Raw genomic sequence first — 26,298 nt, 5'->3', positions numbered from 1 at the left:
AACTCACTTTGTAGACCAGGCTGGCCTCGAACTCAGAAATCTGCCTGCCTCTGCCTCCCGAGTGCTGGGATTAAAGGCGTGCGCCACCACGCCCGGCCCCTCAACAATTTTAAAGTGCTCCAACTTGGAAGGTGGGACATGGAGGTAGAGACTCTCCTTCCCCAAGACATAGCCTGTTAACACGAGATCATCGTAGGGCATTGTAGCCTAGATACTCCCAAATCTTCTCCATACGAAGAGTCACTGTTTTTACAGCCTCTACAGCTGATCTTCTCAAATTTTCTGAGCTGATGGATAGCTTTCCCAGGCTCACAGAGAAGATAGAACAAAGAATGGCCTCTAGGACTAGGGCTGGGTCCTAAGCTGCAGGAGGCACATCAAGCCTGATAGAGGATGAAGACCAGGGTACACCTGCTTAGTGATAATGACCAACAGGCTCTCCAACAAACAGAATCAGAAAGATCCCTGACTTGAACAGACAGCTCCCATCAGCACCCAGCTGCTCAGAACTTGAACACACCGTGCATGGGAACAATGTTGCCCTTTCATGCGGGGATCCTAGCGCCCACTCCAAACCTCTGCTTGGGCAAGCTCTGGGCAAGTGCTTTACCACACTATATCGGCCACGCTTCTCCACCCCCACAGCTTCACCTGGGTTACTGCCCAGGTTGCCCTGACTCTCATCCCTTACTATGCCCTTCCAGCCCACTCCTGAACACCACTATTGCCAAACATCTCAAGGTCCTAAAACGATGGAGTTGTTGCAACTGACCGTGACTAATGAAGTTAGCTAAGTGCTTAGCTAAAGCTAAGACGCCTTTTGTATTCACTGAGACAATCAGAGTCATCACGCCCTAATTTAACTTTTTTTTGAATGGAGGAAATTGGAGTAATTTCAGAATTCAGAAATTAACCTATAGCAGTAAGGGATTAATAGTTTCTCCAATACCTTTAAAAACCAGCAGTATAGCCAGGCAGTGGTGGTGCAAGTCTTTAATCCCAGCACTCGGGAGGCAGAGGCAAGCAGATTTCTGAGTTTGAGGCCAGCCTGGTCTACAAGAGTGAGTTTCAGGACAGCCAGGGCTACACAGAGAAACCCTGTCTGAAACAAAACAAAACAAAACAAACAAACAAAAAACCCAGCAGTATAGGGACTGGAGAGATGGCTCAGCAGTACCTGTCTCTCTTGCATAGAGGGAGGGGGAGAGGGGAAGTGGGGGAGGGGGAGAGGGAGGAGGGGGAGAAGATGGAGGAAGAGGAGAAGGAAGAGGAGGAGGAGGAGGAGAAGAGGAGCAAACAATTTCTCCCTAGATCAGAGTCTGCATTTGTCTTGTTGAACAAATTTGGGTTTGACTTGCAGCACCTACATGGTAGCTCGTAGCCTCCCATCCCCACCCCTAATAACTCTAGTTCCAGGAGATCTGAAACCCTCTTCTGGGCTCAAAAGGCACAAGGCAGGCACACATGTCGTGCACATACATACATATCATGCATGCAAACACTTATCCATATACATGTGTGCACACACACATAGACAGACACACACACTTTTTTTTTTTTTTTTTAGAAAAAGAAAAGAACAGCTATGTGTTACTATTTTTGAGCTCTGCTACTAACTAGAACTACAACATGCTTTATGACAATCTAGCCACATCTACCAAGTTCCTCCTCCAAAGGCACATGCTGACTTGACCATTTTCCTGCGTTGTCATCATTAAGGAAAAAAGGATCTTCAGTATAATCGACTACTTACTCTGAACTCTAAATGTGGTGGCAAGGTAGAAACAACATACATTTAGGGTTAGAACAACCAAACAGAAACTTGTTGCCAGTCACTCTCCAGTTAGGTCGCCTCGGGAGGGTCACTTGTCCTGTCAAAGTCAGTCTCCTGAAGCTCTCAATCTTAAGAGGCAGCCAGTGAGGTTTAAGTAAGCACAAATCCTGCACTCAGTTCCTCTGGCATGGTGGGTCCTTAGTAAAGGATCATGCTCCATCTCTGGTGCTCTACTTACCCTTGTCGACTCCTTGGTCAACATAACTGCTGGCTGTTTTGTTTTTTGTTTTTTTTTTAAAGATTTATTTATTTATTATATGTAAGTACACTGTAGCTGTCTTCAGACACTCCAGAAGAGGGCGCCAGATCTCATTGCGGATGGTTGTGAGCCACCATGTGGTTGCTGGGATTTGAACTCTGGACCTTCAGAAGAGCAGTCGGGTGCTCTTAACCACTGAGCCATCTCACCAGCCCGCTGGCTGTTTTCTACACACTTAAATTCCAGCTCTTAAATTCCACTCAGGCAGGGGGCACGACCCACTCAGCTAGAGCTCCCACTATGCCTGCAGAGAATGGTATGAAAATTATCTAGTGACTGAAATAACGTGGCTAGAGGACCTAGGAATTATAGTCTACCTCTATTCCTGAAAATGCTTTCCTAGACCTGGTAGATCCTACTTTGAGCCATGTTCCCTCCCTGCCCTCCAGACCAGGCCCTCGGGCATCCACATTCCTTAACCACAGCACTCCCCACCCAAAGTCATACCATACAGCACACCCCACCCAAAGCCTCAGCCTACTTGTATAAGGCCTCAGTGACCACTGCCCTTCCCTGCCTGTGCCTGGGGGTAAAACTTCACTGTGGTCTAGGCTGCATTAAGTCAGATTTCTCAGTATGGTTACTAGGGTCTTTCTATACTCAGCATTACCTGGGAGTCCAGCATCTCTACTCCTTCCTGTCTCTTCTCAGCTTGCATGACAAGAACACTAATTTTGCAACATTTACGGGTCGGTTCCTCCTTCAACTTGTCTCCATGTGACACGTTTGGTAAATTCAAGGAAAGCTCCTCTCTAGTTCTATTAATGAAGCCAGGCTAAGAAAATTTACATAACATGTTCCTTTTCTCCTAGATCATCAACACACACAAACTGATTCTGGGAGCCTAGGGACAGGACTTTGCCCTGACCTTGCCACAACTAACTCCCCTAGCTGAGCTCCGTGTGCCTTCCTTGATGACCAGCTATCTGAAACTGATCTACTACAGACAACACTGTCACTCTCCTCCTGGACTTTCTGCCCCCCTGCACCACGGCTGTCCTTTCTATGGCACACATGCCACTTCACTCTTGAACGTTCAGCCTCAGGAGGGAAAGTGCAAGGTTACTTCATCATGTGAACCACTCCTTCTGACAAAATGTTTTTCTCAGGCTTCTTGAGAAAGGAAAAAATAATGATAATACCATTACTGACTGCCTGCACCATGCCAAGCAAGCACTCTAGCCAACGATGACCGCATCATTTCATCTAATCTTCACAACAACCAAGTGAAGCGGGCCTCCGAAAACTCAAAGTTGCAGCCTTGAACCTGTTTGATTCAAAGTGGCATCTTAGAGCTGCCAAGGCCCTCAAGGATTAGGCAGGTCAAACCTTCAAGATGGAGAAAACCATCTGCCTGCCATAAAAGAATGGCGGTGGGGTGGGGAGAGCAGGAAGAGTCGGTTTCCTCCTCTGCTGAAGCAGGACAATAATCTGCGCCCGGGGCATTGTCTGCACCAGTGAGCTGGCACAATGAGACAGACACATGGGGATGTTGTTGCTGTTACCAGGTAAGCAGTGTTGCATCGAAGAACCAGATGTCTTGGCGGGGTGCAGTAAGAGCTTATGTAATAAAGCCTTTTCATGACATCCAGTGAAGGTCAGGTGTCAGAGCCAAGAACTACTCCTTTGCTCTGGTAAAATGCTGAATGAGCAAAACGTGCCATTTCTTCCTTAAATCACAATTTAACTTCTCTTGGCATGCGGATGTACTCTCCCCCAGCTCCCCCCCACTTGCTGCCTGATGGGATAAGTTTGATGCCACACACAACCCAGCATGCCTGAGGCAGTCCTGCCACTCTGGGTGTTGTGCTGCACTAGTAATACCAAAGCTAGGAAGCAAAGACAAGAGGATTCCTGGGGCTTGCTGCCCAGCCAGCTTAGCCTAAGCAGTACAAGGGTATCAGGGAGATACCTTGTCTCAAAACCAAAGTGTCAGTATTAAAGGGATGTACTGCCACGCCTGGCAAAAAAGACAAACTGGATAGCTCCTATGGAAAGAAACCCAAGGTTGACCTCTGGCCTCTACATACACCTGCACACACATGAACACACAGACAAATTATTCATGTTGCAATATATAAAATTAAATCTTGTACTCTAGAACCTTCAAAACCCTGTTTCACAGAGATGGGGACTAGGTGGTAGTATGTCAAAAATCCTGAGTTAGAACCCCAGCACGGGGTGTTTCCCACAAAACTGACCGGCACTCACTACCTGTGCCTCATGAGATAAGCCCTTTGTCAAACATATCAAATGGAACATTCCATTTTACCTCTTTACTCCATTATATCATTATTACTCTAGTAAGCAGTCCAGTACCAAGATAGATCTTCATGAAAAAGCCTCCTTTGTTTAAGGGAAATGTGGTGCTGAGTTGTGGAACTTTCCTGTTTCCTATCCTTTCTTTCCCTCTAGGTTCCTCTACAACTCTATCTCAAACACACACACACACACACACAATTATCAACTATCAACTAAAGAGTTGCTCTTACCAACTCCTTACTCTGGGTCTTTCTACCAAAAGCAGGCTGGAGACATTTGGGAAGGACTCTTGGAGGTAGAAGAGATGACTCAACAGTAAAGAGCAGGTCAAGCCTTCAAGATGGAGAAAACCAGCTGCCTGCTTTTACAGAGGACCTGAGTTCAATTCCCAGCCTTCAAAAAATGGTCATTCACTCTAACGCCTGGGAAACCTGACACTAGTGACCTCTGAGGGCACTAACACTCATATGCACATACCCCACATGTATACACATAATTTAAAAAATAAAATACTGAAGGAGGAGAAAGTGATGAAGTCTTGGGACACCTTGTACATCACAGGAGCAGCCCTCTAGCTCAGAGGGTCCTTGCTCAGCTTGAGATGCTCAGCTGCATTTGATTGACCCACTCCAGCGTGTACTGTGAAATGACAGCTTCACCCTGGAGAGGGAAGCATTCTGAGTATTCCTAGTTAAAAAAAAAAAAAAGTAAACACCCTCAGGCAGTCAACAGGGCTCCAAGCCTCCCCAGGAAGAAAGAAATTCCAGGATTTAGATAACCTTCTCTTTGGAATCTTTATCCCTGGGAAAGGACTCACACTCCCAGAGAAGCCCCTTGAGAATTCCACAAGGAGGGAGAGCCAAACATTCCAAAGTCACCAGAAGTAGCTAATCTTTGCTAATGGGTTCTCCTCCCACCTCACCTGTGCCGAAGTCATTCCTAAGCCTTGGGCAACCCAAGTCTGCTGTTGATGACTGTCCTGGCTACTTTGCCATGGACGAGGAGGCTCAAGCACATACTTACACTGTCATTAGGATGACAGTACAAGGATACTCACTCAACCTCGGAACAAGATGGAGGTGGAAAGAGGCAAGAAAAAGCCAGGATGGCTAGACAAGTTCACCTTCAAAGGCAATTCCCAGCACAGGAGAATTACCATTTGGGTTTGCCAGCTCCCACATGCCAAGAGATAAAGTCCAATCGTTTCACATATATTAACCTACCTAGCTCTGCCTTCGCAGATGGAAGTGCCCTCTGTCCTGAGGTCCATGACAAAGGCAAGCCTGCCATGGGAGGCCAGCAGCTGGGAAGCCTGGCTGATCAGAGAAGTGCAGAAGGGGTGTGAGGAAGAGGCTCACTGAGTCTCTCACAGCTACCAGATAAGGTCTTCTTCCCACCCATCATGCAGTCATCACAATCCTCACCATTCTGAGGACAGAAAGTCCCTTCTTTCTCTCATTATTCATCGCTATAGTAGTAACATCCTATAGAATGCTGAATGTGTCCCCAAAGTTTGTCTGGGAGAGAAGAGAGTGTTGGATCCTTAGAATATACATTTCCAATGAATTGGTAAATTGGCTAATAGTTACACTCCACAAAAGCCCCTGAGTATGCACACAGAGCATATTGAGAATACAGAGTTCAGATACCATAAAAAGTACTTCTCTACCTAACAGCCCCACCTTTGAAAAGTCCTCAGAACCAAATAAATAAGTAAACAAACAAACAAACAGGGCCTTCAGGCACCGGCTGCCACCCAACACTTGCCCTGAATACCTGAGCTGTATGGCTCTAGCTTCCCTGTTCTGTTCTACACACTGAATGCCCCAAGCTGATCAAATGCCTGTTCTCATTGGCTAATGTTATCTCCAACTAGACCTTCTGGCAGCTCTCCTCTGGCCCATAAACATGGGCTACCGATGATATGATGGAAGCCAGGAGGCTAGTTGGCCTGGATCTGCACCTAAGAATGGGGTGATTTGGGGTGCACTGCTTTGGGTTTTGCCATTGTGTTGGGTAAAATCATAAAGGGTAAGCAAGAAGCTATCCAAGATTCTTCTGATTTTAAAATGTGTCGCCATGTTCTTTCCCTTCTGTCCTCTAAGGAAGTCCTCCATGGTCCCATACCTACTCACAGTCACCTCATTCTCTGCCAGTCAGTTTCTAGTATGACTTTTTCTCTCCCTCAAACCCAGTCAGTCATATCCTGGCAAGCTCACTTCATTGCTATTCGCACTGCCTTGATTCAGGACCTAAGATTATCCTATGGATTACTCCAATAACATGTCCTTGTGTGGTCCTTCTAACCTACCCTTCCCAGTCTAGCAGCCTCCTGAAAATAAAATTGCACAGAGCCTTTTCCATATTACTCATAGCTTTCAATGTCATCAGTACAAAAAGAAAACTTTTTTCTTTTTAAATAAGTTTTCACCGTGTTGATAAGTAGCTGAGATTTTAGTATATGTATTACCACAGAGGTCAAAATTTGTATGCTTTAGCTCCAACCTTCAGGACCTTCCACCATCATTTCCCTTCCTGGTTTCCAGATGTTCCTCTTCACACATCCCCACAGAATCTAAACACGTCCTCCTGGAGGGAGCAGGTAAACTCACACAAAGTAGGAAGCTGCTGAAACTTACCTAGGGGGCACTAGGAAGTCTCAGTTAGTTGGGAAGTTACAAGACACACAAGGGCCCTAAATTATGAAAGCAGTAAATAACTACTGGAGAAGAGAGATATCTGGTCATGTTGCCTGCAAGATGAGCAAGGAGCTCTAGAGGTACAGTTCTCCTATGTTCTCACCCACACCAAGGGCTGTCCTAAAGTCACCCACACTCCTGTCAGTAAACCCTCATAAATTCCTTGGTTCTCCAAGCTAGGCTTGGGTGGAATCACTTCTTTAGTGTGTCATCAGTGTCTTATCTGTGTTGAGTAGACTTCTGTTCATGTCTCCCCAGGAAAGTCATACAATACCCTACCACACCCCATAATTCTAGCCATTGAGCCATTCTTCCTTGAGCCTGCCCTTCCTGTCTTTTTGGCTTCTGTTCCCATTCCTTCCCTTCTCTCACACAAAACAACCTGTTCTTTCCCTTCTTACAGAAGCAAAACCTGCCAGCCAACACAGGACCCACATGCATGGGAAACTCTTGCTATCTGTTAAGTATTAGGTCTCACAGGAGACCTAGTGTAGCTACAGCTGCTCAGAGTATGAATACAGAGGCAGGACGAACGCAGCAGAGAGAAGATTCTATTGTAATTCACATATGGTATTAGTGGAGAGAGTGAAATGGCTTGAAATGAGGGGGCTCTAGGGTTCTCATCCCTGCTACAAAGCAGAGGCAACAGGTACCCTCAGAAAGAGGAAACAGTGATGAGCGTCATGTCTTGCATAGGGGCACACAATCTACAGGGCGTAATCAACATTTGAATATTGCATCTTTCTGTTTGTATTCGCTCTTCTTGTGTTCTGCATTGAGGGATTCACCAGGGGATTTTAAGCAGAAAAGGAGAATGAGCAGATTTGTATTTCAGATTCATGACCAAGCAAAAAGCAATGTCCAACCATTATAATCCAAGAAGCATCCACCCCTCAGTCAGAGAGGCACAGAAGGACAGGCAGAACACTCCTCAGTTTGAGGAACAGTGGTGTTGGAGTTAGAAAATGAATTGGCCTAAAAGTCACAAGGATATTAAAGATTATCTTATCAGAGAGGCAGCCTTATCCCACCTGTGTCTACAGACATGTACATATTGCATGACAAAAACTACAGTACAACATGGAACGTAATAAGAAGCATCATACACAATGGATGCTTAGCTCTCATGTGCATAAGTATGCACAGAGGCACAGAGGCGATGAAAGCAAGAATTACTTATAAAGGAGCACCAAACCAAGGACATTAAAGCACAGAGAAATTTTCAACTTGCTGGAGACAAAGCTGAGTCAGAATGCCTCTAGAAGTCTGGGGGCTTCTGGAAATCTCCACAGAAAGGTCATCAGCTTAATTTAGGGTACCCATCTCCTACAAGGCTTTTTATCACAAGTATTAGAGATAATAACAGTCCCTGAAGAGAACCACTAGGCCCAACAGACTGCCGCTTCAGAGTTTATACGAGACAGAGCTCACCTTCCCTAGACTCTAAAAATAAACACACATAGGTGCCTTCAAGCACAAACAAAACGAGATTCTAGGGTAGCAAAGGGTAAAGGAAGTGGAACTCCTAAGAGGAAGGAGGAAGCAAGAAAACTAGTGACTCAGGAGAATCCAAGCCCAGAGTTTTAGCTTTGCTTTTGTGCACAAAGGGGTGACCGTCATATCTTATATGGAGTCATACACTTTATAGGTCTTAACGTTTAAAACATGTCACCTATATATTCATTCTTTCTCCCTCACCAAGGGATTTGAAACAGTAATGAATCATACATAGATCTGTATTTCAGGAGAAACCACCCACACACAAACTTATGGACACACACAAATTAGCTGCTGACCAGTATTGTCGAAGTAGTGCATCCAAAATTGAACTAGAATTCTCCAAGAACTGTTCCTTTTCCTAGAGTCTTATTCTGCCTAATCAGTGTAAAGGCTGACACCTCCCTTTTCCTGGCCCTGGTGTTTCTAGGGTCTCTTTTGTCTGCACACACTTCACTCTCCTCATATTTATCTGAATTGGCCTGCCAGTCTCCTAACTGGCCTTCCAGCTGTGGTCCTTCAGGCGCTACCAAGTCCAATAGTGGATCCCACCCGGCTGTTATTAGAAACACCTGGAGAACGCTAAACGTGCCTGGGACCTACTTAACCTGAAGAGCGAATACAAAACTCCGAGGCCTTCGGGGAGTTTGTACATCGTCACTCTTAATACTTGATACAAACAAGAAAGAAATGGGTTAGAAATACAGAATTCCAGACTTCACCCCTGACCCACAGTGTCAAAATCCACTTTTGAAGATCATCTCTTGATTCTCAAGCTTGTGTCTGAAGCACAGGGCTCTAAAGTGTCAGCTGACCTTTCTCTCCACAAATGTTTACTAGATTTCTGTCAGGCTGGGGGTTGGGCAGGTCAAAGTTCAAGGACTCTAACTTTGATAAGCTCAGCTGACCACAGTCAGTCTCTGCTTAATATCCGATACATTGATGTCTGTGGCCTTGGGCCAGCTGAGACCATAGGTTTTGTTTGGTTTTGTTGTTATTTTGTTCAGTCTACCAGTCAGGCCAGGAACCAAGAAGGACCAGTAGCCATTTCTTATAGACTGAGTTTGCCTTATAGACCTCTCCATAGCCCAGGTCACCGCTAACATCTTCCTGTGACATCCCTCATATAGACTGATCCTTTTTTTTTGTTTTGTTTTGTTTTGTTTTGTTTTGTTTTGTTTTGTTTTGTTTTTTCAAGACAGGGTTTCTCTGTATAGCCCTGGCTGTCCTGGAACTCACTTTGTAGACCAGGCTGGCCTTGAACTCAGAAATCCGCCTGCCTCTGCCTCCTGAGTGCTGGGATTAAAGGCGTGTGCCACCATGCCCGGCAGATTGATCCTTCTTAAAACCTTCTCAGATTTTCCTTATTCTGGTGAGAAAAAAAAAAAAAAAACAAACCCCTAGAATTTCTGTAAATTTGTTCCAACCTTCATCTGTCTTTATCTCTTACATGTATCTCTTATGTTATCCATCCACTTAGCATATCTGCCTTAGTTACCAAAACACAGACAATAGTAGCAATAAACTAAAATTGGCACATCATCAAACCTCAAAGCGATACCACTAATATATTATGTGAGGGCTGGGTGTTGTTGCACAGTGGTAGAGCACTTGCCTAGCTAGCATTCACAAGGGTCTAAATGAGACCACCAGTTCCCATCACCATCAGCCTTAAATAAAATCCCAAATGAAAATAACACAAAAGACTTAACAATATTCCACTTCAAAGTCACTTAAATATGCATACAAACGGGCTGGTGAAGAAAGAAATAATTTCTAATCAGATAACATGTTTAGTATACCAATAGTAATCTAAGACTGAAGATTAATTAGGTCTGTAATCGACTTCCTTCCTGTAGTTGAGCATTTAACACAATACACGGTAATCTTATAAACACTACAGTCTACAATATAATTAAGGACCAAGAGAAATGAAGACAGGCAGAAATAAAACCAAAATATGAAGAGGAAGACTGATCTATATCAAATATCTCAGTGCTCTAAGAAAGAACTGAATGCCTATTTGAATCCTACCCGAACCTTGGAAGTTCTAGTTTTTAAACATATAATAACCTTACTTTGATCGGAGGGAAAAGTATGGGTCTGGCGTCAGGATGGAAGGAGGGAAGAGGACCCACTTTTAAAAACAGAAGCATCCCCACACCCTAATCCTGCCTTGAGCCTTTGGGAAGCATGTTGCATTTAGCAATTAGTGCACAGAACTGCTCCTGGCCAAAGCACTCTGGACCAAAGGTCTATGGAACAAACCCACCTAGGTATCTCCAGTTGACGCCGCTGCTGCCCTCACGGGACTCAAGGCTGGGTCAAAATCGCCCGGAACTCTGAGATATCGGAACACCCCGGTATCCTGGAGACCACTCTGCCACCTGTAGAAGCGCGGGGCAGGTGGCACATCCGGAGCGAGGTCGGGTAGAAAACTCAAGCAAATCCAGGGGAGTTGCTCCCTTTTCTCAGTCTCCCAGACAAATAAGTGGGTCCCCAAGTCTTGAAAACGTTCGAAGGTCTAAAAGACCACAGACGCCCAACTACCCATGTAGTTCTTGGATCTGGGGGTACTCAGTTCCCGGGATAGCGGTGAGCTGAGGCAGGGAGACCCCACTGACCTGGATGCCAGAGTGCAGCTTCTCTCTCAGAGGCTCAGGTATGCAGGTCGCTCCTGTGTCCCTCACACTTTACAACATAAGAGCGAGAATCCAGTGACAGGCCACTGGCCCAAGGACCAACTGCCAACCAAGTGGCGGACCCGCCAGCACCGACCCGGTTCGGCACCCACGTGACGGAGGCGGGGATCCCACAGAGGCTCGTCCCGGAGTGTGGCTCTCTGGCTGCTGGGACCTTCCCCCTAGGAACCGCCCCTCTGCCACCCCTCCTCCTTCTCCCGCACCGCAGTGGCCCGCGAGGACCCAAGAGCCACAGTTCCAGTTCCACAGGGACTTGCCTGGTCAGCCCCGCCCCCAGGCAGAGCTAGCGTGCTGGCTCAAACCCCGCCCCTCCCGGGAGACCACGCCCCTCTCTGGGTCCAACCCACTGCTTGCACCTAGGACTCTTGCACCCTTCCGGCCGCAGAAAGGACCCTAGGCATTTTCCTTGTGTCCCACTGTGCTCAGGTCTCCAGAGCTTTTGTAATCTGTCAGCAGGACGAGGGACGCGTGCGGAGAATTGCAGAAAGGAGCACCGAAGCGCAAACGCAAGCGCGCACACACACACACAGCGGGCCTTGTGTAATCCCATCGAGATTAAGGGTAGTCTAAAACCTGTATCATTCCCAGTCTCAGCCCAGACCAACCCCAATTTGGGTTCCATGTCACTCTTAGATCTGTCTAAACTCAACCTCCGCCGCCGCTCCCCCTCCCCCCGCCTTTCCTGAAGGTCCCTCTAGTGGTTAAAGCTCTGGTGTTCTGTCTTGGTGAATAACTGAAGACAGAACACTTCCTGTGCCCTGGTCAGATACAAGTATGCAAAACAAACAAACAAAAAACCTGGAGACCGAATCCCAGCACCTACCTCGAGCGTGCTTAAGGCCCTGGGTTTTACCACAGCTGCTTGCCCTACCGGGGCCTCCAAGGGCCGGTTGCTCATTTTATCTGCTTAGAATCTCCAGGGCCTCAGATGGCAGGGATACAGGGACTCTGGCAGGAGTCTCTACTAAGCTGGACTCCAGTTGCTTACACCTGGAGTGTTGACAGACACGACACGACACGACACGTCTTTTTTTTTTTTTTTTTCAAAATTAGTCTAAAATTACTGGTATGGCCAGAGGCTTGCACACATGAACAGAAGATCATAAACACTGTGGCAAACAGGTGTGTGAGCACTGCGGGGACATGGCCAGCAGCAGAGTAAAGGCAAAGCCAGTAGAGGAAGACTGGGGCCCCAGACTTGTGTCACAGCAGGACACCCTTCGGTTCTTTCACTTCCTTAAAATAGCGGCAGAGAGGCCTTTGGAAACAGAGCCTGCGCAGTTCACATAAGTTCATGTGTGGGCAGTTCCAAATCCCACTGGTAGTCTGGGGCCACGGGGGCAGTTTCTTCCCCAGGCCCCTAGAAACTGCAGCATTTTCTCAGAACTATACAATTATTTTGTAAACTGTTTTATGAACTTAGCTTTCTCAGGCTTCTGTGCAGTTTGGGAAGGAGCTTTAAAAGTACAGATGCTCTCTCCTCCCATCTCCAGAGGGTCTGATTTCTTGGCGTTGGAGAGGATAGCCTGGATATTCGGAGTTTGAAAAGCTCCCCAGGTGATTCCAATGTGCAGCAATATAATAAATAATCATTGCTGTGGGTCATGGAGACACCGTCAATCTTCATTTAAATTCAACCAGAGTGGAACTGAAAAGCGCACGTGAACGATACAGAAGCAGGTGTTCCAGGGCCCGCATGCTGTCAGGAAAAGCAGCAATGAACAGGTCCTTTCCAAAGAAAATTTCACCTAACAGAGATATCCTGCCTGTGGGGATTCTGTGTACCAGGGTGCACTATTTGAGACAAATCTATCTTGCAGAACTATTAAATCCCAACATTTCCCGGATAGAAGCCGGACAGAACGCTACAAACTGTTCACTGAACTTCAAAGGAACCATGTAGACAGAGCTCACTCTTTTGGATGATGCCCTTGCACCCTTCAATGTGAGTAGGTCATGTGCTTTGTCAGTAAGGTAGGTAACGACTCTGCCCATAGAGCAGATATCGACCCTGGATTCATGGTGCTGGTATATCACAGTTATTCATTCATATCTGCCTCATTCTGCAAAAGATTTAGGCTCTCAGGGCCATTCCATCAGAACTGTGTGGGTCATTCCATTCTGCCAAAGATCTACTCAGATGTATGGGGGGTGGATCTCTCTTCACTGCCTGTGGGCCCAGCCTGGACTTGGCAAAGACAGAGGAACAGCTGCAAGCACACAAAAGCAAGCCTTCTCATATGACCAACCTGGAGAGGCAGAGACCTCAGCACATGACACAGTCTGGCACTGCAGCCTCACTTGTGACCTAGACTCAGCCAAGTGGGACACACATGTGGGAAACACTTTGAAAAAGAGCCCCCTCTCAAGAGTCGCACTGCCCTCTGTAATGCCTAGCATGCCTGCTGTGGCAAAGCTGCTATCTGGCTTCCATCCAAATTAGAATCTTTACCAAGGGCCTTTGTGTGTTAGGGACCGTTGTTCACAGTAATCCCAGCACAGTACTACTGGAACACTTCTGTGGTGGATGTAGGCAAATAGAACCTGATGAGATTATTTGCTTAATCTCAATTTATTACACTGAAAGCTACAAGGAAAAAGCAGGCAACAGAAAAACAAAATGGGACTAGAATTGTATCGTTACCCTTGGACTGGGTTTTTAGAGAAAGCATACTTTGAAAGACCTGTAAGACCTGTGCAGACAGGAAAACAGGCTAAGGGGCAGAGTATTATTTTTAGGCTGAATTGATGGACACACCATACTGATTAAGGATAAGTGAGCAAAGTGTCTAGCTGATCCTTCCTTGGGTGATGGAAATACTAGGAGGTTTGCAGTCTTTCCTAGCTCTTTCGATTTGTCCTTGCTGCTTTGAATAACTCACAGGAACTCTTACCTCTAGTTCAGCAACTATGAAGGTGTGTACATACCAGACCAAAAAATAAAATAAAATAAAATAAACAATGTAAAAAGAGCTTTGTAACTAGAAAGTAACATCCAACTATTCGTGGTTTTACACTATTCGTGGTTTTACGTTGTCACTGTTGTATCCACTTGGCCTGGCAGAAGGGCAAGGCTAAAGAAATAAAAAATCAGACATCAACAAAAAGTGTTATGGTCTTCTGAGTGAAATGTGCCCTATGGGCTCGTGTGAACTCTTGGTTCTCAGCTGAGTGCAGGCCTTGTGTTACTATGATGAGGCATGAGTTACTATGAGGGCAAGCCTTTAAGTATCTTAGTGTAACCTCTCTTCCTATATGCTCCCTGCTTCCTAATTACAGATATAATTTAAACATCTGCCTCATGCTCCTGCTACCACACTTTCACTACTACCATGATGGACTATATCCATTTCGATTAAGACAAGGCTTCCTGTATTGCCCTGACTGGCCTAGAACTTACCATGTAGACCAGGTTGACCTCAAACACACAGAGATCTACCTTCTTCTGCTTCCTAAATGTTGGGGCTGAAGGTGGATCATAGACACAGGTGATTCGATGAGGGCCCTGGCCACTGGAACTGTAGGTGTGCCTGGCTCCCTTTTAAAACAATTAACTGGCATAAACATTTTCTCCCTTAAGTTGCTTCTTGTCAGTTATTTGGTCACAGCAGCAAGAAATGTAACTAATACAGTTGGACATTGGAAAATCTTTATAAGTATTTGAAAAAGAGGACAGTATCTGAGTGAGGTCCAGAGAAGAAGTCAATACCAAGACTGGCAAGATCCTAATTTCTGGATGGGGAATAAAGCAGAATCAGAGGAAATGCTGGGAGGCAAAAGGAAAGATTGGACATAAGTAAACCAGATAAAAGAGGCCTTAAGCCCCATCAGATTTGGGTCAGGGTAGGGTATTGATCAATTGAACTGTGACCTCATCTATGCTTTCAAAAGATACTTAAGGCAGTGAGTGACATTTGAGAAAGGAAGAATATGTATTTCAACTTTTAGAACCTATTCCTGTGTGCATCTAGAGGGTCAGATACTCCACTATAAAGGGGCTGTGACCTCAGTGTCCCGGAAAACCACTGCCCAAGTCACACAGCTCTCCCTCCAATGCCAGCCATTACTCCAGAGGCAGCTTTTTCTTTGTCTGGAGTTTGTAAATGATCTGATTGCCTTCATTCCAGGCATAAAGCTGCTTATCTCTGGGGTTGTAATGGATCATGGAGTGACTTCTTGGCCGCCTAGGGAAGAACAAATTGGGCAGATGCTCCTCCCTGACAGTGCCCAGTGGATCATAGACACAGGTGATTCGATGAGGGCCCTGGCCACCGGAACTGTAGACAACGTAGAGGACCCCACACAGTAGGAATGAAGCTTCAGCATCCTGGCTTCTGCACGGTGTATCCCATGAATGTTCTATTCCCAAAGTGTCAGGCTCAATTTTTGTGAGAACCAAATGGCCTTGGATACCTGGTCCTGAGTGAATGGCCCAGAGTCCGTGTTCATCCACAGCAAGGTCAATGTACGTAGAGAGGGAGTGCTGATAGATGGGTGCTCGGCCTGCCCCTCCTGGGAGAAGCATTCGATCTTCCACAGTCTTCTTCTGCAGATTATATTTAATTATCTCATTAGAAGTTCCTTGATTGTGAAAAAATAGAAAGCTTTGGTAGACCACTTGCCCTGATCCCTGCCAGGAAAGTGGTAAGATTAGCTTACGGGGACCAGGCTTGATGCTATCTTCCATGAATGCCCGCAAATTTGCAAATTCCCAAACTGTGTTGTTTCTGGATCCAGCTAATAGATACACTTTTGCAGAGTTACTGCCAGCATCTTTCATCCAAGAGCCATCTGGGTCCATGGTCTTCTTCACGATTTTCAGAGACTTGATAGCCATCAGCATGTTGTCACAGCCTAAGCAGACAGGAGAAAAAGAACAGGTTATTTCTCAACAGGTTATTTATGAGGTATCTACTTTCTAGAATACTCACTACACCGGAAGACTCCAGCTTCCTTTCAGATCTAATACAGTAGATAATATTCTTATTTCTGCTATGATATCATGACCTCTGAAAGAAGAGTTTCCCTTGGAGAATCCTAGAGCAAAAATGGAACACAATTGAAAAATTAAACACCATTAGACATGAACTCCCTCCATTTCCTGACCCTGACCTGTAGTAGAAGTTTCTTAGAAGTTGTGTTATCTCTTCTTCCCATGAGTAATAAACTTACTATATTCAGATCACATCCTGTCCTAGCTTCTAGATTCCTCAACCAATTACCCTATAATCTTTAACTTTTTTCTTTATAACTAGCTGCTTGGTCTTAACTTGTATGCATCTTGCTTATTATCAATTTAAAATCTCATGACTGGGCATAGTGTGTTTGCTCGGCACTCTGGAGGAAGAGGTAGGCAGTTCTCTGTGACTCTGAAGCCAGCTTGGTCTATACAGCAGTCCCAGGCCAGCCAGGGCACAGAGTTAAGATCCTGTCTTAATAATTAATGAATTATCTCCAGCTAGTTAGCATTTTCTGGATACTTTGTTATCTTTTGCACCATTCCATCCTTAGCTTCTCCTACAGAGCAGTCTATATTTTCCATATTTACTTTCTCACCTCCCACTCTTACTTTACAACAGAATCTGTTCTTGATAATACTACCAAGGAACTCCTAAATGAAAATTCCTGTCTTTTTTTTTTATGTAGGCGTGTTATGTTGGAGGATGTTTTTGTGCACTTTGTATTCAACTGCTGATTTCTGTGCCCTAGAGATCAGGTTTCAGTACTGGACTTTGTGTTGTCATTATTATGAAGCATTTCCTGGCCTCCTGTTTTGTAAAACACTGTTCTCCTTCATCTGCAGACTGGTCAATAAAGAACAATCAGCCTATAGCTGGGCAGGAGAGAATAAGGTGGATCTTCTCAGCTCAGGGAAGGAGAGAGTCTCAAGTGGGCCTGGGGAGTTTTCACTGGGGACCCAGGGAGTTGCCATGAGAACACAAATGAAGAAGGAGATGCCAAAACAAGACTAAGATGGCCATGTGGGCTGGGAAGTAGGCCAGGTCAGTATAGTTGGCTTAGAATAGATCAGAAAGCCCCCAGCTACAGTGCAAGAAGCTTACTAATGAATATAAAGGTCTCCTTGTTAGTATTTAGAGAACAAAGGTGGGCATAGAAAAGCCCCATAGTTTTACATGTAACTTCATCTTCTGTAGTATGACAGCATTGGTCAGTTCCTCCTCCTTGAAGATGCCTTCTTCACCATCTTTGTTTCTATGTGCGTTTCCTGTTTCTCCTTTGACAGTGTGGCAGAGATTATGATCTGTGCTTCTCCAATTCCATTTCAGTTCAGTCTTTATCACTGTTTGCAAAACTACATTTCATAGTCTCCTTTGTGGTTAGCCTGTACTCACTGACTTGTTTTTCACTGGATAGAATATGGACAGACTCAGTATAAGCATCTCCCACCTGGCCCTTAAGTGTGCCATCTTTTAGATGACTGTAGCTCCTTGGAATTATCATGGTGACGATGGTCCAGAGGTCAGCACTACTGGTCATTTCTGGAAAGGTTGATCATGAATTCTAACTTCAGACCTTTTGGTGGATATCTATAAATCTGGCCAAGAACCCACTGTTAGGAAGTTCACTGGCCATAGGAGTGAACCAATTATTATTCTTTGCTAAATGATATAAACTGCTCTCTAAACTGATATCTCTATACCCACTAGTGCAGCTCTCAGACATCATCAGAGTAGTTGCTTTGTGTGATAGAAGAAAGTAAATTTACAACTGGCCAGTGTGCAGTGTCTGGGGAGTGCTCAGCCACAAATAGGACATCTATATCACACTCTTTCCCCTCAAGTCTCAGGGACAATCACAGAAGGGGATAACGAAAGATTCTAAGAGTCAGAGGTCAGGGAGGACTGGAAGAAAATCTTTTGTTTGTTTGTTTTATTTTGATTTTTTTTGTTTGTTCGTTTGTTTTTGTTTTTGTTTTTGTTTTGAGACAGGGTTTCTCTGTATAGCCCTGGCTGTCCTGGAACTCACTTTGTAGACCAGGCTGGCCTCGAACTCAGAAATCCACTTGCCTCTGCCTCCCAAGTGCTGGGATTAAAGGTGTGCACTACCACACCTGGCTTGGAAGAAAATCTTATCATCAGGACTTAACAGGACTACTGCACTCGTACTACCTACATAAGACCTAGGGTGGAGTGGCCATTGGCCACTTCCACAGATGGGCCTAGGATCCTGACACTAAACTAAGGGCAGATTAAGAGGTGCTAAGCTAAAAGTATTGGGAAGGGCACATTAACCACAGGAAACTAGAAGCACCCAGCTATTGAACCAAGATAACCAAGGAAGGCTTAGAATAGCCCGGCAATTGAGCCAATGAAGCAGGTTTGAAATTGAGCTATGTGTGTGTCTGTGTTTTTCATCTGTGGATCCAATATTCTCTGGGTGGGGGCTGGTAGCACAGCCTGCCTGGAGCTTAAAGTGGGGTAGCAAAAACTACACACTACAAGGGGGTGGTGCTTCAGGGCATGAGCCACATCCCTAGCTGAACAGCTATTGATAATTGGTGGTTTCTAGGAGAGGAAATGCCAGTTTTCTTTATGTTTGTGGTTCCTGGTAGGTCAACTATGCTCCAATGATGGCCGTATATCCATGAGCACATGAGCAGTACAAATTGCACTTGAGGGATTATAATAATAATTTTTAAAGAACAGAAGTAGGTGGATAGAGGTTGGTCTTGGATTGATTTGGTAGGAGTTGGGAGAAGTAGGCAGGAAGGTGATCAAAATACATTGTATGAATATACAAGATTATCAAAGAATTAATTAAAATATTATATGAATAGTTTTTGCAAATACTCAATTATATATCGCACCTTTACCTCCTACTCTTCTCCTGCAAATCATGACTCATCATTTCTTGCCTAGATCACTTAAAATGTATCAGATTTACCTCCTTGATTTTACTCTTACTTGCTCATCTACACATCAAGTATGCTTTCTGCAAAGCAGGAAGAGTGATCTGATATGTTAAACTTTATCACCTCTCTTACACTTAGAATAGCATCCTAATCCTCTGCCCTGGCCTATACGGCTGTGCAGCATACCCTGGGTTATCATGAAGATTCTGTCCTTTGGGGCTTGCTGTGTTGTGACTGCACAGTCTCTTCTTTATGGTCTGTGAGCATGCCAAATTTCTTTTTGCTTTAGGAATCTTACTCCTTTTTCTGGAACTTTACACAGTGAATTGGCTTCTATTCATTCTTCACATACCCCACCCCCCACACTGCCTGGACTCACTTCATAGCACAGGATGGCTTCAAAGTAGCTAGTACTAGGACTGTATGTGTGCACCACCATACCTGGCCAACTCTCACTCTTAATATCTTCTCCTTAACAGGTCTCTCTCTCTCTCTCTCTCTNCTCTCTCTCTCTCTCTCTCTCTCTCTCTCTCTCTCTCTCTCTCTCTCTCTCTCTCTCTCTCTCTCTCTCTAGGACAACATTTAATTGGGCCTGGTTTACAGATTCAGAAGTTCAGTCCATGATCATCATGGCAGAAAGCATGGCAGCATCCAGGCAGACACGGCACTAGAGAAACTCAGCGTTCTACATCTTTCCCTAAATGCAAACAGGAGAAGACTACTGTCTTCCAGGCAGCTAGGAGGAGGGCCCCTAATCCTACTCCCACAGTGACACACTTCTTCCAATGAGGCCATACCTGTTCCCACAAGATCACACCTCCTAATAGTGCCACTCCCTGGGCCAAGCATTTTCAAAACACACAAGTGTTAGAATTCTACCATTCTTGTTTGTTTTCGTTTATCTTATTTTGTTTTATTGTTGAATTTTGTATTGGTTATTGTATTTATTTACATTTCATATGGTATTCCACTTCCTGGTTTACTCTCCACAAACGCCCTATTCTATCCCTCCCTCACCCCTCCTAGGGTTCTATTTTTAGACCACTCATTACACTGTTAACTGTCTTATCTGTGTCTTTACTAGCTTATTGTCTACCTCTCTTACAAGAGTCTTCAAACACAGGGCCTTCATCTTCATGTTTAGTATTGTACCCAAATGTCTAAGTCAACGCTCTGAGGCTTCAGTAAGTGGCAGTTGAATGAAGAAAATAAAAAGCTCAGATGTTTTTCTAGGATCTAAACAGTCTAGCACCTTTTGGGTTCTGCAGACCTATCAAGTAAATAATCATTCATAAAACACTTCAGAGATTTTAAGATACTTTCAAATCCATTATTTCATTAAAAAAAAATGGATCCCGGGTTTTCTAAAGAAAACACATGAAACGGAGTGCAGACTTAGCTGGACAGAGCCAAGTCCCGGTAAGTTAGTTCTTCAGATGTAGGCACAGAGGCCCCACCTGGATCATACTGTGCTCGAAACCAGATGTAGAAGAGAGCTGCAGAAATCTCTCAGCTACCAGGAGCCACCATGTCCTCCTAATATGTGCCAACTGTGTGATAGTTTGTCTTCATGTTGTGGGTGACCTGGTTATAGGAAGCCAGACTCTAGAAAAGGCAGCCAGGGAGTTTAAGATTTGAAGAGGCAGGTAGCAGGAGGAGCCTCTGCTATCTGGAGCTACTGGGAGCTGAGGGTATGTATGGAAAAAGGGGAATAGCCATGCTGATTCCCAAGTACCATTTTTTACTTAAGCATAGCTGAACCTGACTGAGGAGGGCTATCTCTTCCGTGATCTGTGCTGATTGCCAAGAGAAGTGAGTGGGGTTTTAAGCTTTCAACTGTAGAATGATTGTATAGGAGAGGAAGAGGAGGGTCCATGGGTTCCTAAAGATACCTATGTGATATTCCATGTTAAAGGATAAGTTCCAGGGATAAGGAAGTTGTTAAATACCTTACAAATACATAGAATATGTTTGGCACATTGCTGTATAACTTTATAGTAATTTATGTAATTCTTATAATAAGTCACCATGACATATATTTTTGTCCCTGATTTCCAAGTTAAAAAAAAAGTTAAGTCTTGCATTAGTTTCTTGGAATGGTCACATAGCTAGTCAGTGGTGAGGGGTCTTCTGAAGTCAGAGTGGGGAGCCAGGATGCTCCCAGCCAGCCTCAGAGGCAGGTTAGTGTGGTAAGAAGGGTTGGGGAGCCATGTGTATTGGTGTGCCCAGAGAAGGACACCCAAGTGTGACAGGACATCTAAGCTTAGTAGGTAGTCCCAAAGTGCCTGTCCCTCCTGCTAGGGAAGAACAGACTTGAAGCTAAGCTATGTAAAGACTGTGTCTTAGAATGTGGACTATTTGTTTCTTGTCTATAAGAAAACATTCATTTACAATACAGAGGAGCTGGGGCTAAGGATATAGATAAGTTAGTAGAGTACCCACCTTGCACACATGAAGGCCTAGGTTGGATCCCCAGTACTGCATAAAACTGAGAATGTAGCAAAGGCCTGTAATCCTAGCACTTTCAAGTGGAGAATTAGAAGTTCATGGTCATCTTGAGCTATACATCAACTGGATGCCAGTCTGGGCTACATTAGGTCTTGTCTCCAAAAACACAAATAAAATAAAATACAGAAGAGAGGTAGTTGTGGAGTAACAGGCTTATAATCCTAGCACTTAGGAGGCAGCCCCAGGAAGATTGCAAGTTTGAGGACAACCTGGTCTGCATAGTAGTCTACAGGCCCACCTGTGCTACACTATGAGTTCCAGGATAGCCTGAGCTTCATAATGAGACCCTGTCTAAAAAATAAATGTAAATAAAATAAAGTTTAAAAGTAGTAAACTATAGAAGGAATGAACATTCACACTCCTTCCCTTTCTACTTCCCCTTCTTTTATTTATTTATTTATTTATTTATTTATTTATTTATTTATTTATTTATTTATTTTATCAAGACAGGGTTTCTCTGTATAGCCCTGGATGTCCTGGAACTCACTCTGTAAACCAGGCTGGCCTCAAACTCAGAAATCTGCCTGCCTCTGCCTTTCAAGTGCTAGGATTAAAGGTATGCGCCACCACTGCCCAGCTCTACTTCCTCTTCTTAATGCAGAGCTCTTAGAGAAATAACAGAACAACAATGTGTTGATGTAAATTTTCAACTAAGAAGTTAAAACAATTTCTAAGAAAAACCAAAACAATTTGCCCCATGTCTTTCTGCTACTTCTACTCTTTCAGATTTAGCTGGAGCTCAAGACTAGGCATCTGAGACCTGAACTCAAATCCTTTCATCAGTCCAGCCTTCATTCTGTCAGCCCCAAAACTAGGAGTTCAGGCTAGGTGCTTTCTATCCTTTCATCAAGGATAATCTAAAGTTGAAAAAGTTAGAAATCATAAATTTCCAGTGTGCCAATCAAAGGGAAGATTAAAATTACCTGCAGTGTTTCTCTTGGGAATAGATAATTAGCAGGGGAAAAATAGTAAAGGAAAGATTTGAGATAATAAATAATAATTTAAAAAAAACCCAGTGAATCCAACTAAGATACAAATTATTTAACAGAGTCTATGCAAAGGTTCCATCTGTAAACCAAGACACATAAATGTGCAGTTCACCCAACAGGCAAAATTTCAGACAAGCAGTTAGGGTAGAACTTAGCCCAAGGCTAATGAGTTCATACATAAATATCACTTATTTGAATCTTTTAAAATACTTTCCTCCTTATTAATAACACTTGCTGGACGTGTAAGACTTGTTTCTCCATTGTGACTCAATCTGATGTTAGAGATATTGGTTCATCTCTGGTAGAAAAGTGGCTGGGGTAGGGAGCAAGGGGTGAGGGGCACCTGAAGGTGGAGTGATAGACACAGGGAAGTTATATAGTTGGTTGATAAGTGTAATCCAGATTCAAGATACCAAACAGTGTCAGGCATAGATACAAGAGATGGTTAGAAAGAAAAGGGTTGACTGGTTAGACTGAGGTAGTCAGGTGATAATGATAAGCCAGATTCAAGCTGGGAGACTGTGGTGGTGGTACATGCCTTAGATCCCAGTGGAGGCAAAGACAGGTGGATCTCTGAGTTCAAAGGCCAGCCTAGTTTATACAGCAAGTTCTAGGAAGCCTGATTATACAGAGAAACCTAATCGCAAAAACCAAAAAGAAAGAAAGAGAGAGAGAGAGAAAGAGAGAGAGAGAGAGAGAAAGAAAGAAAGAAAGAAAGAAAGAAAGAAAGAAAGAAAGAAAGAAAGAAAGAAAGAGAAAAAGAAGGAGGAGGTGGAGGTGGAGGGGATGAGGGGGGGAGAAGAAGAAGAAGAAGAAGAAGAAGAAGAAGAAGAAGAAGAAGAAGAAGAAGAAGAAGAAGAAGAAGAAGAAGAAGAAGACGGCGACTAGTATGTTTGCTTGGTAAGAGTTTATTAAAAAGAGAAGAATTCTTCTAAAGCCATGAGCATTTTTCAATACTTTATGAAGTTTTGTCATAAACCTTGGCTTTTTCAAGCCTTACTCTTGCCCAGTTAACAAACGGTTCCGTCTGCATATCCCTCTTTCAGGATTGGTACTGTGGTTCTCTGAATGAGAATGGCCCCCCAATAGGCTCATATGTTTGAATATTTAGTCCCCAGTGGGTAGAACTGTTCAGGAAGAACTAGCAGATGTGGTCTTGTTGGAAAAGGTGCAGACTGGGCTTTGAGGTTTCAGAAGCCCATACCATTCCCAATTGGTTCTCTCCCTGACTCCTACTTGTGGTTCAGATGGAATCTCTCCATTTCTGCTCCAATGTCATGTCTACTTGCCTGCTGCCATGCTTCCCACCATGATGATAACTGACTTACCTTCTAAAACCATAAACCTCAATAAACATTTTTTTTTTCTATAAGTTGCTGTGGCCATGGTGTCTCTAGGCAACAATGTAGACGTAACTAAAACAGGCATCATGCTGGACTAGATTTCCTTGCAAAGAATCTTCTCTTTTAACCCCTCCCCGTTTTCCTTGTCCTCCTCCTCTTCTCCTTTATCTTTCTGCATCTCACCTTCTTCGTTCTCCTTAACCTCCCCTAGTGCCTAGGGCATAATATATACCTGCCTCACTATCCAAACTCTTTCTGCTTGTTCTCCATACTCAGGAACCAAATAGCTTTTGATAGTGCAGCTGTTTGACACTGCCCAAATTGTGATATCAATTTCTACTATGCCAACCTAGAAAACAAATAGATTAGCAGGGTCTGCCCCACTCTCTGTTTCAGTGGATGGATGGCAGGAAAATAGGAAGGCTTCCTTGTGAGGGAGGAATGTTTCTCAGTTATTCACACTGATTCGGTCTTGTTGGAGAGCTCAGCTACGTGTCTCATAGTAGGGTTTGGCATACAATAAACATTGTATGTGCTGACCTTGATGACTACACAGAGCCCTTCAGTAAACACTTATTACAGGTATTTCTAGATTCCAAATTTTTTGTTGTTGTCAAATTTAGAGTGTTCTAAGGTACCTAGAACCAAGTCTGGTCAGCTTTGCTGGTGATTAGCAGTAGAGTATGGGAAAGGAAACAGGTTTGATGAATGCTTTTGCACTTATTTAGGTATATGTCACCCACTAGCCACAAGTAGAGAATACAAGAAACATTCCTGAAAGCCAGGAAGATGACTAAACTCTGAGCATGAATCCAACCAGCTTGCTTCCACTGTAGGGTTTCTACAGCTGGGCCCCAATATGGGCAAACTTCCTTCTGACACTGTCTTCTAGAAGAAGCCAGCTCTACATAATCTCCTTGCTGTAATAAATTTTCTTCTCTTGAGCCTGTTACATTTTTATGATACAGTATACACTCATTTGCTGACATTTTTTATTGTTACCATCCCTTTGATAGAAAGTAAATGTGGTAAGATTCAAGACATTGTCATATCTATTTCATGCATTATTTTGTGTCCTCCTCGGTAGAACATCTGCTACATGCCACAACCTCTTTACTTAACTGTGACTGTGGCAAAAATCGGTACCTGTAGCCAAATTCACAATGCCTTCTTTGGAAGCCTGAATAAGTTTTAAGATGGCAAAGGAATTTCCATGACTGACCGTTTGAAAACTGCTCAAGAGCATCGAGGCTGGTCAGTATTCACGTGAAGCAGAGCAGGGAACTGGCAAATCATCTGGGGCATTTCTGATCTTAAACAACTGACACTTTACATCGGGTATCTGCCTATTGCAATGTCCCAAGCATGCCAGGGTTTAAGGGGAAGTTCCTTGATTGTATCTATTTCTCATTTGTAGGCTGAGTTGATTCTTAATTTAAAAAAAAAATAGTATTTTTTATTTTGTTTCATATGGAAAGTATGTTCATATTGTTTTGGTTTTAATTTTTCTACATTTATTTACTTTATCTATGTAGGTATTTTGCCTGTATGCATGTATATGCACCACATGCATGCCTGGTATCTGTGGAGGCCAGAAGACATGAAATTCCCTGGAGCTGGAGTTGCAGATGAGCATGAGCTACATGTGCTGGGAACCAAGCCTATTTCTTCTCCAAAAGCAACAAGTGCTTGTAACCACTGAGCCATCTCTCTAGCCCACCTTTGTTTTTAAATGAGTTCCTTAGGCAACTAAAAAGGGTAGACATGCTCTCCATTTCTAGCTGTGACATTGCTAGTCTCTTTCTGGTAGTAGAAAAGCAGTCATCTGACATTCCTATAAAGTAAATGTCACCTTCTTCTCTTCATCTTGCCTTATTTCCTCAAACTCATCAATCCTCAGGTAGCTGTTCCCTGTTCTCAACACACATTTGCATAGCTAAAAGCTGCTCTTGCTTGCTCTCTGCTTCCATAAGCATCAAGACCAAAAGCCCAACATGGAAGCAACTAGAGTTTACAGTGGAAGGGTGGACCCTGGAGACAGAATTGGAAATTGCTTTTGCCAAAAGAATGTGGTAAAAATGACCAAACTAAGCCCTGGGGGACTTCTGTCCTCTCTGAGGCATCTGTATTCATCATAAGAATGAGCCCTGAGTACTGGTTAGTTCATATTGTTGTTCCACCTATAGGGTTGCAGTTCCCTTTAGCTCCTTGGGTAATTTCTCTAGCTCCTCCATTGGGGGCCGTGTGATCCATAGCTGCATATGTATCAAAAGGTGTCCTAGTCGGCCATCACTGCAAAGAGAGGCCCATTGGACTTGCAAACTTTATATGC

At 44.1% G+C, this 26,298-nt stretch overlaps 2 protein-coding genes across 2 annotated transcripts in view; both read right to left on the bottom strand.

The window, feature by feature from the left end:
- The window catches only part of Ppfibp2 (PPFIA binding protein 2), a 148,692-nt gene extending 137,281 nt beyond the window's left edge, over window positions 1-11,411 (bottom strand). Inside the window, 1 exon segment of the mRNA XM_029479474.1 lies at window positions 11,176-11,411. The gene's annotated coding sequence lies outside the window, so the exon portion shown is untranslated.
- A 3,750-nt stretch (window positions 11,412-15,161) lies between these two features.
- Window positions 15,162-26,298, bottom strand: part of Olfml1 (olfactomedin like 1) — a 24,799-nt gene continuing 13,662 nt past the window's right edge. Inside the window, exon 3 of the mRNA XM_021168522.1 lies at window positions 15,162-16,107. Within this exon, the coding sequence (XP_021024181.1) occupies window positions 15,317-16,107 (791 nt within the window). The 3' untranslated portion in view covers window positions 15,162-15,316. The remainder of the gene's footprint in view (window positions 16,108-26,298) is intronic.

This window comes from Mus caroli, chromosome 7, assembly GCF_900094665.2.
Source record: "Mus caroli chromosome 7, CAROLI_EIJ_v1.1, whole genome shotgun sequence".
NCBI classification, from domain to species: Eukaryota; Metazoa; Chordata; class Mammalia; order Rodentia; family Muridae; genus Mus; species Mus caroli.
This window is presented reverse-complemented; position numbering and strand designations above follow the sequence as displayed.